Source organism: Blennius ocellaris (genome assembly GCF_963422515.1).
Source record: "Blennius ocellaris genome assembly, chromosome: 19".
Taxonomy (NCBI): Eukaryota; Metazoa; Chordata; class Actinopteri; order Blenniiformes; family Blenniidae; genus Blennius; species Blennius ocellaris.
The window spans coordinates 2,069,429-2,082,617 of record NC_137668.1 but is presented as its reverse complement, the minus strand read 5'-3'; the positions used below and the strand labels follow the sequence as shown (position 1 = coordinate 2,082,617).

The 13,189-nt window shown below is 51.7% G+C and overlaps 1 protein-coding gene across 3 annotated transcripts; it reads left to right on the top strand.

Moving 5' to 3' along the window:
• Nucleotides 1-608: 608 nt before the first annotated feature.
• On the top strand, nucleotides 609-5,217 carry LOC308143804 (uncharacterized protein). 3 transcript variants are annotated; one of them, XM_080514725.1, is made up of 5 exons: nucleotides 609-743; nucleotides 1,968-2,061; nucleotides 2,616-3,095; nucleotides 3,215-3,562; nucleotides 3,644-5,217. In XM_080514725.1, exons 3-5 carry the CDS (start codon nucleotides 2,618-2,620, stop codon nucleotides 4,999-5,001), a joined length of 2,184 nt encoding a protein of 727 aa, XP_080370851.1. In that variant the 5' UTR covers nucleotides 609-743; nucleotides 1,968-2,061; nucleotides 2,616-2,617; the 3' UTR covers nucleotides 5,002-5,217. The 3 variants fall into 3 exon arrangements, with proteins under 3 accessions (XP_080370851.1, XP_080370852.1, XP_080370850.1); XM_080514726.1 differs by lacking the exon at nucleotides 1,968-2,061 and having other exon boundaries at nucleotides 610-743; XM_080514724.1 differs by lacking the exons at nucleotides 609-743; nucleotides 1,968-2,061 and having other exon boundaries at nucleotides 2,407-3,095.
• Nucleotides 5,218-13,189: the final 7,972 nt, after the last annotated feature.

Below are 13,189 nucleotides of genomic sequence, written 5' to 3'. Positions count from 1 at the left end.
CATGTGAGCTGAACGACTGAAGCGAGCTGACTCGGGCATGTGAGCTGAACGACTGAAGCGAGCTGACTCGGCATGTGAGCTGAACGACTGAAGCGAGCTGACTCGGGCATGTGAGCTGAACGACTGAAACGAGCTGACTAAGCATGTGAGCTGAACGACGGAAACGAGGTGAGTCGGTCATTCGTGCTGAACTACACCTACAAGCTGACTCCGGCATGCGGAAAGCCTCATGTGAATGAGCCGGAAGCTGCTGTGCTTAGCAGCTAGCGTTAGCAGTTCGGCTACTAGCTGATTTTAGCAGCTCTTTTAGCATTAGAGCTGCTTTTCTCACAGGGTGACTAAAGTGAGTAATGGAGTTAGACTAGCTGCAGAACAGTGACATTTATATTGTCCTCTCTGCGGCTGGAGGCTGTAGCAAGAATGACTCAGTGAACGAGTTAATGAACGTGAAAACTCGTGGGTCACCGTTCAGTAAAGTGACTCGCGGATTTTGAACGATTCGTTCAAATTCGATCATCACATGCATCACATGCATTTCCTTTTGTGACCGCTGGGTGACAGCACTTGCCAGAGAAGCGAAGCTGTGGGGCGCAGCGCATTGTAAGCAAAAGAAGACCGAGCAAGAGGAGGCGCGCGGCCTTGTTTCTCCAAAACTTTTACACGTTTCTGATTTAAGTTCAATAGTTTAAGTTCAGCCAGCTCGGAGCCTCCTTCCGGGTCCGTGTGAGCCGTGCGATTGCCAGGTGAGTGTGCTCTCTGAGCCGCCGCGCCGTCAAACCGCTGTAGCACAGAGCTAACGTGCTAAGATATCACGGAGCTAACGTGCTAAGATGACTGTATCACGGAGCTAACGTGCTAAAATGACTGTATCTCGGAGCTAACGTGCAAAGATGATTGTATCACGGAGCTAACGTGCTAAGATGATTGTAGCACAGCGCTAACGTGCTAAGATATCACGGAGCTAACGTGCTAAGATGACTGTATCACGGAGATAACGTGCTGAGATGACGATCACGGAGCTAGCGTGCTGTAATGGCCTGTAACAACCTGTAGTGGCCTGTAACAACCTGTCTTGATCTGTAATAATCTGTCTTGATCTGTATTAATGTGTAACAACCTCTCGTGACCTCTAATAACCTCTCGTGACCTGTAATAACTTGTGGTGTGACCTGTAACAACCTGTTGTGAGTTGCAATGACCTGTAATGAACTACCTGTAGTGACCTGCAATTAGGGATGAGTATCTTTAAGATGTTTATGAATCCGATTCCGGTTCTACTTATCGAATCCGGTTCCTAACAATTCCTTACTTCGATTCCAAAATAGTGAAAAAATAGGTTAATTGTTTAGTTAACAAAAGTACCTTTATTCCTTTGCATTTGAAGAAAGTGGTAAACAAAAATAAAATCCTGTCTCAGCAGCATTAGTGCTAAAATACTAAAGTCCATCGTATTCACAGCAAATAAACATTAAGAATTAAAGTGCATTTAGCATATAACAGATGCTTACAATCAGTAGATATCCCTGAGAAATAAACTGAAATAAAAATCATGGGTACTAAGCCTGCTCGATTCTGAAAAAAAGAATCCCGATTATTTTGGGCAAGATTGAAATCACGATTATATACATGATTATGACTTTGAATTTGGAGCAGCATTTATTGAACATGTTTAAAAAAAAAAAAAAAGACTTTCCTGTTAAATATATACATATATCTTGTAATGTAGTAGTAAAAAAACAAACTGTTGTGTTGCACTCAATCGTTTGAAAACAATATATAAATAAAATACAATAACAGATAGATATACTTCAACAAATAAGTCCAACATAAATACTTTGATAAATTGGTACAAAATAAAATTGGTGAGTAAATTGGTGGCGTGTTCAGCAAGGAACTCCAAACTTTATTTTCCATTCGAACACACTCTGAAACGCTTTTCCTTTCTCTCTTTTTTGTCTCATCTCCAGCGGAGCGCACACATGGTGGAACAACAAAACTACTTCCGCTCGAAAACCCTGCCTCTCTACAAAATAAAGTTCCCCACCGCCCCACAGTAACTGGGTGAATTATGACCTTAGCTGATCGCCACAGTGGGGTTTCTGGTTGGAAGTATTTTGGTGTTACACTGCGCTGCGCTCTCATATTGAATTTTGAGCTCGTCTGGAGACGTAATCGTAATCGCAATTAGAATTCAATCAATTGAGCAGCCTAATGAAAAATTATTTATATGGGTGCCCGGTACCCGCCATATTTGATTCGGTTCCTACTTGGAACCGAATTTTGGTACCCAACCCTACCTGTAATAACCTGTAGCAACCTGTTGTGACCTATAATAATGTGTAATGACCTGTAGTGTGACCTGTAATAACCTGTAGTATGATCTGTAACAACCTGCAGTGACCTGTAATAACATGTAATAAACATAGTGTGACATGTAACAACCTGTAGTGAGTGACCTGTAATACTTTGTAAAGTGAGCTGTAACAACCTGTAAACACCTGTAGTGACATGTAACAACCTGTAGTGACTTGTAGTGATGTAACATCATTTCAGTTGTGCACGTGAGCTGTTGTAGCTGTGTGGCTAACATGAGATGTGCCATTTGGTTGTTTCAGGGATGTCGCCTGGACTCCTGGAAGGTGGTGAAGCAGGAGGAGGAGGAGCTGCAGGAGGAGATGGAGCAGCAGCAGCAGGAGGGGGAAGAGGACGAGCAGCAGCAGGAGGAGGGGGAGGAGGAGCAGCAGGAGAGCAGCTCTGTGTTTTCCTGCTGAGGTCTGTAGCAGAGGAGGATGAGGAGGTGAAGAGTAGGGAGGTGGGCTGTCAGTGGAAGAGCCCTGAGGAGAGTAGGGAGGTGGGCTGTCAGTGGAAGAGCCCTGAGGAGAGGAGGGAGGTGGGCTGTCAGTGGAAGAGCCCTGAGGAGAGGAGGGAGGTGGGCTGTCAGTGGAAGAGCCCTGAGGAGAGGAGGGAGGTGGGCTGTCAGTGGAAGAGCCCTGAGGAGAGGAGGGAGGTGGGCTGTCAGAGCGACGCAGCAGAGCGGCGGGACGCCAGTGTACAGGTGGACCTGCTGACTCAGCAGTTGAGCTGGAGACATTCAGGTGAGAGCGCCACGTGGCTGGTCCTGACGGTCGGTGTGACATCACAGCGGCTTACCTGAACAGGTCATAGGTCGCCAGCGGTCGCCGCCTCATTAATGATCCCTGGGCTCTGTCTGCAGGTTCCTCCCCTGACCTGCTGCAGTGCTTCGCTGTTCGATCTGATGGACCAGATGGGGGCGCTCTGCTGCAGCACTGCACTTCCACCAGAGCCAAAACCAGAACCAGAACCACAGCCTCACCAGCTGTCAGTACCAGGAGTAGAACCAGAACCAGGAGGAGACTCCCACCACAGCGCAGCGACATCACCCAACAGAGCTCAACGCCACGCCGGCGTCGCCAAGCAGCAGCTGGTGATGCTATCGTAGAGGAGCAGGAGGAGGAGGAGGAGGAGGAGCAGGAGGAGGGGGAGGAGGTGATGTTGGAGGACTGTGGTGATCCGACCTGGACTCCTCCTGACAGAGGCGAGGGTGAGGAGTGTGGTTGCAGGCTTCAGGTTCTGGCTGTTGGCTTGGATGTGTTTGAGCTCACTCTAGACTTTGTCCCCTCAGACATGGATCCGCCGCGCGGAGCTCCCGGAGACGTGCTGGTAGACTCACAGTCCCAGCATGCACCTGTGTCGGTGAAGCTGGAGCCCGACAGCACCATGTGTGACATCTGTGGCAAAGTGATGAAGAACAAGTCCAGCCTGGCGCGTCACTCTTTCATCCACACAGGGAAGAAGCCGTTCGCTTGCCACCTGTGCAACCTGCGCTTCAACCGCCGTGATAACCTGCAGCATCACCTCAGCCGGCTGCACCCCAACGGCATAGCCAAGCTGGAGAAGCGGCGCCACGTCCACCCGTGGCTCTGCGCCGCCTGCGGAAAGACCTTTAGCTGCAGGTCACGCCTCAAAACCCACGAGGTCATCCATTCTGGCGTGAAGCCGCACCGCTGCGACCTCTGCCCCAAAGCCTACATGAGGACCAACGACCTAGAGCACCACAAGAAGGTGGTGCATCAAAACGGCGCTGCCGAGTCCCTGCGACCGAGCTCGCTGCTCTGTGATTTCTGTGGCAAAGAGTTCAAGTGTCGCTCGCAGCTCGCCGTCCACCTCCAGACACACACAGGCGAGCGGCCACACCTCTGCGACATCTGCGGCCGCAAGTTTGCCCGTCAGTACCAGCTCAAACGCCACAAGCTCTTGATCCACTCCAACAGCGCCAGCGGCCCCGGCAGTGAGCTGCTGGACCTGCCGTTCCCCTGCAGTGTGTGCGGGAAGCGGCTGTACTCGGAGGAGCTCCTCGCCACGCACGCCCGCACACACACTGCCGAGCGGCCACACCGCTGTGCCCTCTGCCTGCGCAGTTTCCAGCGCGCCACCTGCCTAAAACAGCACCACGTCCGCGTTCACCTCAAGGTCAAAGGTCACGAGGCTCTGCGCCAGGCGAGGTGCAGGTTGGACGAAGACAAGTTGTTCCCATGTTCCATCTGTGGAAAAGTCTTCAGGTTCCGCTCGCTGCTGGCGAGTCACTCGCTCATCCACAGTGAGACGCGACCTTTCCCCTGCGACTTCTGCAGCCGCAGCTTCCGCCGCCACAGCCACCTGAAGAGGCACCGCCAGGTGGTGCACGCCAACGGGGCACGCCCGCCGCAGAGCTTCGTCTGTCACATCTGCGGCAAAGACAAGAAGTGCCGCTCACAGCTCGCGCGGCACATCATTATTCACACCGGGGAGCGACCGTACGCTTGTGACCTCTGCGCTGCCCGCTTCAACCGCCGCGGTAACTTGCAGCAGCACCGACGGCGCATGCACGGTGAGGGCGGGCCACCCGATGATGAGGTGGCTCCCATCCTGTTCGATGACGACATGGTGGCAGCGCTGACGTACAAGCAGGAAGAGACAGTGGTGTCAGTGGACGCTACCTGAAGGCCGTCGGGTGGCGACCACCGACACTGCCTATACCAACTCGTGGGTGCTTGGAGCATGTGATTGGTCATCTGTCCTTCTCTTTAGTTGTCATGGTGACACTCCAAGTTCACTGCTGATGTGCTGGATGTCTAATGCACATGGACTGATGCCGACTCGGCCGGGCTCCATGACAACCTGAGGGACTGTGAACCAGAAGCTGATTGAGATGATATAACCAGGTGATTGAATCACTTGAAAGACTCTTTGATGTGGAATTCATTAAAAACGTGATTGTAACAAGTGTCTCACTGATCTATAACATGACCTCACAACCTACACATCTCGTGGTCGTATAGTCATCTGGAGGTTCTAGCAAGCTTCATCAGTAACATGGTGGAGAAACATTGTAACTAAGGTTCTGACAAGCTTCATCAGTAACATGGTGGAGAAACATTGTATCTAAGGTTCTGACAAGCTTCATCAGTAACATGGTGGAGAAACATTGTATCTAAGGTTCTGACAAGCTTCATCAGTAACATGGTGGAGAAACATTGTAACTAAGGTTCTAGCACGCTACATCAGTAGCATGGTGGAGAAACATGAATAAGGTTTGAACAAGCTACATCAGTAACATGGTGGAGAAACATTGTAACTAAGGTTCTAACACGCTACATCAGTAACATGGTGGAGAAACATAACTAAGGTTCTAGCACGCTACATCAGTAGCATGGTGGAGAAACATGAATAAGGTTTGAACAAGCTACATCAGTAACATGGTGGAGAAACATTGTAACTAAGGTTCTAACACGCTACATCAGTAGCATGGTGGAGAAACATTGTAACTAAGGTTCTAACACGCTACATCAGTAACATGGTGGAGAAACATTGTAACTAAGGTTCTAGCAAGTTACATCAGTAACATGGTGGAGAAACATTGTAACTAAGGCTCTAGCAAGTTACATCAGTAACATGGTGGAGAAACTATAGGTACAGTTCAACTGCATTTTCTGTTGCGCAGCATCACGGGGCGGGATGGGTTTTGGCACGGTCCGACTTTAAAGTTGTGGATGGTACGGAGAGAACCTGCAATTGCCGGGTACAATTTTCCGCTACCCCCCTGTTGAGGTACCCAGCACGGTGAAACAGGAAGTGAAGAGGAGCGACGGCACCGCCATCTGCTGATTGGTCGTGACGATCGCTCCTCTCAACATGCCCGCAGTATTTAAATATTTATCACCGTAAACCCTCCGTTGTGGTTTACAGGCGCCAATTGCAGTCACTGGTTGATATGTTAACTGGGTTTATTGAAACGTAGGCGTGTGACACAACATCACGGTCTTTTACCGAGGTTGTTAAAAGACAGTGGTGTTGTGTCGCTCCTCTCAGGAACAGGATTCAGCAGGAGCTGGACGCTGCTATTCGCAAGTTGAACCTGAGTCACAAGAGAATGATTTGACAGCCATGGAGTGTCTCCGAGTCGTTCACAACCCCGCCTACATTTTTACTGTATTTTCTGTTGTGGGACCGCATGACAGAGCTGTTCCTGGGTACGCTTTGCCGTACTGTAACCTCCCGCTCCACCACGTGTCACGTTACATCAGTAACATGATGGAGAAACACTTTAACTGAGGCTCTAACAAGCTACATCAGCAACATGGTGGAGAAACATTGTAAGTGACGTTCTAACAAGCTACATCATTAACATGGTGGAGAAACATTGTAACTAAGGTTCTAACAAACTTCAGTAACATGGAGAAACATTGTATTTAAGGTTCTTACAAGCTACATCACAGAAGAGGAAGAGTAAACCTCAAGAGCCTCTCAGTGGTTTGATAAAGTTAAATGGAAGCAGCAGCTGGTGACCTCTATCTTGTGCTCAATCAGCTTTCATCTTCTCTTGGGGGGGGGGGGGATCACAGAAGGAGCATCACGGAAGGTACAGGAGGAGGGGGAGGGTACAGGGAGGTGGAGGAGTTGGTACAGGAAAAGGAGGAGGAAGTACAGGGGAGGAAGGGGTACAAGGGGAGGAGGAGGAGGAGGAGTTGGTACAGTAAGAGGAAGAAGGGGTACAGCAAGAAGAGGGGGGGTACAGGAGGTGGAGGAGTTGGTACAGGAGGAGGGAGAGGAGGGAGAGCAATGTACAGGAAGAAGAGGAGGGGTGGAGGAGGAGGAAGGTACAGGAAAAGGAGGAGGTGGAGGGTACAGGAAGAGAAGGAAGGTACAGGAGGAGGAGGGGGTACAAGAAGAAGAGGGGGAAGGTACAGGAGGATGAGGGGGTACTGGTGGAGGAAGAGGAGAAAGAGGGTACAGGAGGTGGATGAGTTGGTACAGGAGGAGGGAGGGGTACAAGTGGAGGAGGGGGTACAGGGGCAGGGGTTGGTACAGGAAGAGGAGGAGGGGGTACAGTGGGAGGAAGAGGAGGAGAAGGGTACAGGAGGAGGGAGAGTAATGTACAGGAAGAGGAGGAAGGTACATGATGAGGATGGGGTACAGGAAGAAGAGGAGGAAGATACATGAGGAGGAGGGGTTACAGAGGGAGGAAGAGGATGGTACAGGAGGTGGAGGTATTGGTACAGGAGGAGAGGGATGATGGGCACAGGAGAAGGAGGATGTACAAGGGGAGGAAGAGGATGCACAGGAAGAGGGGTAGGGTACGGGGAGGGTACAGGGAGGTGGAGGAGTTGGTGCAGGAAAAGGAGGATGAAGTACAGGAGGAGAAAGAGGAGGAAGAGGAGGAAGGTGGAAGGGGGTACAGGGGGAGGAGTTGGTACAGAAAGAGGGGGAGGGGTTGGTACAGGAAGAGGAGGAGAGGGTAGAGTGGGAGGAAGAGGAGGAGGACGGTACAGGAGGAGGAGGAGTTGGTACAGGAGGAGGGGGAGGAGGGAGGGCAACATACAGGAAGAAGAGGAGGAGGAGGAGGACGGTACAGGAAAAGGAGGAGGGGTACAGGAGGAGGGGGAGGAGGGAGGGCAACATACAGGAAGAAGAGGAGGAGGAGGAGGACGGTACAGGAAAAGGAGGAGGGGTACAGATGGAGGAAGAGGAGGAGGGTACAGGAAGAGGAGGAAGGTACATGACGAGGAGGGGGTACAAGAAGAAGAGGAGGAAGGTACATACCTCTATTCTACTAACTGTTTGCACCTTCCTCTCCTTTCCTCATGAGTGTCCTCAAGAGCTGAATGATACAAGTACATTTCTCCACTGTGATATCAATAAAGGCATATCTTATCTTATCTTATCTTACAGGAGGAGGAGGGGCTACAGGGGGAGGAAGAGGAGGAAGGTACATGAGGAGGACGGAGTCCTGGTGGAGGTGGAGGAGTTGGTACAGGAGGAGAGGGATGATGGGGCACAGGAGGAGGAAGGTACAGGAGGTGGAGGGGGTACAGGAAGAGGAGGAAGGTACATGGCGAGGGGGGGTACAGGAGGAGGAGGGGGTACAAAAAGAAGAGGAGGACGGTACAGGAGGAGGGGCTACAGGGGGAGGAAGAGGAAGGTACAGGGGAGGAAGAGGAGGGGGTACTGGTGGAGGAGGAGGATGGTACAGGAGGTGGAGGAGTTGGTAAAGGAGGAGAGGGATGATGGGGCACAGGAGGAGGAAGGTATAGGAGGTGGAGGAGTTGGTACAGGGGGAGGAGGAGGAGGGTACAGGAAGAGGAGGAGAAAGGTACAGGAGAAGGAGCAGGGGGTACAGGTGGAGGAAGAGGGAGATACAGGAAGAGGAGGAGGAAGGTGCCAGAAGAGGAGGGTGGGGTAGAGGAAGTGGAGGAGGAAGGTACAGGAAAAGGAGGAAAGTACAGGAAGAAGAGGAAGCTACAGGAAGTGTCACGTATTATAGGGCTACAGGTTGTGTTTTCCTGCTCCTCTGCACCCCCAGCACGGCGCACCCCCAGCATGGTGCACTGACTCTATGCTGCAAACAGAAAGCTCCGACGCGATGCAAAGTCCCGAGCCCCGGTCTCCCCCTGCCTCACATACGCTCTTTCACGACCAACACGAAAGTTGAGGAGCAAAGTAAAGAAAAGGAAGAAAAAAACCAATGAACAACCAGTGCAAAGCTGACCACACTAACAGCAGAGGATTCATACAGCCGACATATTAAAATATTGAGGGCGTGTAGTAAATCACTGACCAATCAGCAGTTGGCTCCTCAAACTCAGACCTGTTCCATAGTCCCGGGTGTCCCGACGGAGGGGTAGCGGAAAAGCGACCACCTTTGGAGCGGTTGTTTCTGGAAAATCACAAATTCTTGCGGTGGAAACACGAACCGTAACAGACTACACCTGTCCATTCCAGCACTTTTTGTGCAGTGAAAACGGGGCTTAAGCGCCACTACTGTCAGCCTCCTGGCCAGTTGGTTTACGTCTCGCTCTGTTGCCTGCGCTTGACTAATTCATGCACCTTAGTGTCTTCAGAACCATGTTGTTCGGACCCAACCAGCTTGACCAGAAGCCAAGGACCCAGCCGGTAAAAATCCGCTCTCCTCTCGCCGCCACGACTGCCGCCCATCGGACTCCCACCGCAGCAGACTCAGCTCCATCCTGCTCAGCTCCGTCCAGTTCAGCTCGTTCCCACTCTGTTCCACATCTTGCTCGGTGTCGGATCAACTTCACAGGAGTTTTCTGCCTGGGCGAGACACGCTCCCCTTCGTTCGCTCTCAGCCCGACTCCATTACCGATCCAGTCCACGTGTTGTCTATCTCCATACCAACTCCTTGTAGAAGCACCGAGAGAGAAGACTCCGAATAAAATGTATTTTCAGTTAAAAGAATAAAAGAACCTTTGTTGATGTTAATCTGTTCCCTGGTGATTCCTGCACTTGAGCAACGTCCACCCACTATAACAGGAAGAGGAGGAGGAAGGTATAGGAAGAGGAGGAGGGGTACAGGAAGAAGTGGCGGGGGTACAGGAAGAGGAGGAGAGGGGTCCAGGAGGAGGAGGAAGGTACGGGAAGAGGAGGGGGTACAGGAAGAGGAGGACGGTACAGGACGAGGAGGAAGGTAGAGGAGGAGGAGGGGGTACAGGAAGAGGAGGACGGTACAGGACGAGGAGGAAGGTAGAGGAGGAGGAGGGGGTACAGGAAGAGGAGGACGGTACAGGACGAGGAGGAAGGTAGAGGAGGAGGAGGGGGTACAGGAAGAGGAGGGGGTACAGGACGAGGAGGAAGGTAGAGGAAGAGGAGGGGGTACAGGAAGAGGAGGGGGTACAGGACGAGGAGGAAGGTAGAGGAAGAGAGGGGGTACAGGAAGAGGAGGGGGTACAGGACGAGGAGGGGGTACAGGAAGAGGAGGGGGTACAGGAAGAGGAGGAAGGTAGAGGAAGAGAGGGGGTACAGGACGAGGAGGAAGGTAGAGGAAGAGAGGGGGTACAGGAAGAGGAGGATGGTACACAAGGAAGAGGAGGAAGGTACAGGAAGAGGGGGAGGAAGGTACAGGAGGAGGAGGGGGTACAGGAAGAGGAGGAAGGTACAGGGAGAGGGGGAGGAAGGTACAGGAGGAGGAGGGGGTACAGGAAGAGGAGGGCGGTACAGGGAGAGGGGGAGGAAGGTACAGGAGGAGGAGGGGGTACAGGAAGAGGAGGAAGGTACAGGGAGAGGGGGAGGAAGGTACAGGAGGAGGAGGGGGTACAGGAAGAGGAGGAAGCTACAGGAGGAGGAGGGTTAGGGTTGTATCATCCTCCACCTGTATCCTCCTCCATCTGTATCTTGCACCTGTATCCTCCTCTACCTCCTCCTCTTGTATCCTACTCCTCCACCTCCTCCTCTTGTATCCTCCTCCTTCACCTCCTCAACCTCCTCCATCTGTATCTTCCTCCACCTCCTCCGATCACCATCATTGCATTTCACTCATCAATCTCTGCTATCTGCAGTAAATCATCTGTCCAGTGACACCTCAGCAACATGAACACACACACACACACACACACACACACACACACACACACACACACACACACACACACACACACACACACACACACACACACACACACACACACACACACACACACACACACACACACACACACACACACAGAAGGAGCTTCTCACTAATGGATGTTTTCACTTTGATGATATATGGTCGTGACTTTCAATAGACAGCTGAAGTGGGACGGGGGGTGGGGGTAGGTGGTGGGGGGTTTGGAGTAGGAGCTCTTTTCTTTCTGTCGCTCGGGAATCAAATGACCCTCCCATGACCCATACTCCATGTGCTGTGGCCTCTGCAGTCTGTTGCCCCCTCCTGCCCCCTGCTGCCTCCTTTTGCCTCCTCCTGCTCCTTGCTTCCTCCATCTGCCTCCTCCTGCCCCGCTCCTGCCTCCTCCTGCCCCCACCTGCCCCTGCTGCCTCCTCCTGCCCCCCTGCTGTCCCCTGCCACCTCCTCCTGCCCCCCCCCCCACTCGGGGTAGGAACCAGTCCGACCAGTTCCTCTAATCTCTCCTCCATCTGTCTGCGGTTTATCTTCTCATCGCTGCACCGTCACGACTCACACAAACATCACGTAGGCACGCAGGCTGCCGTGGCAACGGGCCAGCAACCAGCCGGCAATGGCAGCGGCAACATGAGGGCAACTTGGGGGCAACATGAGGGCTACATGAGGGTAGCTTTGAAGTGTCTTCAAAAACAAAACGCTCAGCGGAAAGATGAGACGCTGCGCTGCTACGCTGCTATGCTACGCTGCTATGCTAACCTAAACTGGACAGGGACTGGGGCAACAAGAGAGGGCAGGTTGGAGGGGCAAGGAGGGGCAGCAAGGATGATTAATGGAGGAATCATAGAGACAGGAAAACATGCTGGCGAATGAATGAATGAATGAATGGATGAATGAATGAATGAATGAATGAAGGAATAAAGGAATGTTTTCATTGCCAACCAAATAAAACAGGAAGGGAAACTTTGGAGAAGGTAAATAATCAAATCAAACTTTATTGTCCTACTGTGTCACTGTCGTTGGAGGAGGAGGAGGTGCAGGAGAATGACGGGCTGGAGGAGGAGGAGGGGATGGAGGACGAATAGGGGATTCAACAGGAGGAAGAGGAGGAAGATTAGGAGGAGTGGGGGATGCAGGAGGAGGAGGAGGAGGAGGATGAGGAGGGGATGGAGGAAGAGGAGGAAGAGGAGGAGGAGTAGGGAATGCGGGAGGAGGAGGCGGGGATGCAAGAGGAGGAGGAGGGGATGGAGGAGGAGGAGGATGGGATGGATGAGGAGTAGGGACTCAACAGGAGGAAGAGAAAGAGGTGCAGGAGGAGGAGATGGAGGTGGAGTAGGAGATGCCACAGGAGGAAGAGGAGGAGGTGTAAGAGGAGGAGTAGGGGATTCAACAGGAGGGGCAGGAGAAGGAGGAGGGGAGGGGAGGGGGAGGAGGAGGGGAGGGGGCAGGAGAATGAGGAGGGGAGGGGGAGGAGGTGCAGCTGCTCTCTGGGTGAAGCAGCAGGAGAAAGTGGAGGAGGAGGAGGTGGAGGCAAGAGAAGGAGGAGGGGAGGAGGTGCAGGTGCTCTCTGGGTGCAGCAGGAGGAAGTTTCCAGTCGACTGCAGAAGAATGAAATGTTTATGTAAAGTTTATCTTTGTAGAGACAAGTCAAAACCTGAAGGATGAGAGACACCAGCTGCAAAGAGAGAGAGAGGGAGAGAGAGAGAGAGAGAGTCAGTCTAAACTTCCATCAGTGTAAAATTCCATCAGTCTGAACCTCCATCAGTAAACCTCCATCAGTGTAAACCTCCATCAGTAAACCTCCATCAGTGTAAACCTCCATCAGTAAACCTCAATCATTAAACCTGCATCAGTAAACATCAATTTGTCTCAACGTCCATCAGTAAACTTCCATTAGTAAACCTCCATCAGTCTAAACTCCATCTGTTAACCTCCATCAGTCTGAACCTCTATTAGTCTAAACTTCCAGCAGTCTAAAACTCCATCAGTCAACCGCCATAAGTAAACCTCCATCAGTCTAAACCTCCATCAGTAAGCCTCCATCATTTTAAACTTCTGTCAGTGTAAAACTCCGTCAGTAAACCTCCATCAGTCTAAACCTCCATCAGTGAGCCTCCATCATTTTAAACATCTGTCAGTGTAAAATTCCATCAGTAAACCTCCATCAGTTTAAAGCTCCATCAGGCTAAACTTCAATCAGCAAACCTCCATCAGTAAACCTCCATCAGTCTGAATCTCCGTCAGTCTAAACCTCCATTAGTGTGAACCTCCATCAGTAAA

Excerpts from the sequence above, each read along its gene's own strand:
- LOC308143804 (XM_080514724.1), top strand. The coding sequence starts at position 2,594 with ATGTGCCATTTGGTTGTTTCAGGGATGTCGCCTGGACTCCTGGAAGGT. Across the intron at positions 3,096-3,214 it reads GTTGAGCTGGAGACATTCAG|GTTCCTCCCCTGACCTGCTG; the intron begins GTGAGAGCGCCA and ends CTCTGTCTGCAG. Across the intron at positions 3,563-3,643 it reads TCCTCCTGACAGAGGCGAGG|ACATGGATCCGCCGCGCGGA; the intron begins GTGAGGAGTGTG and ends TTGTCCCCTCAG.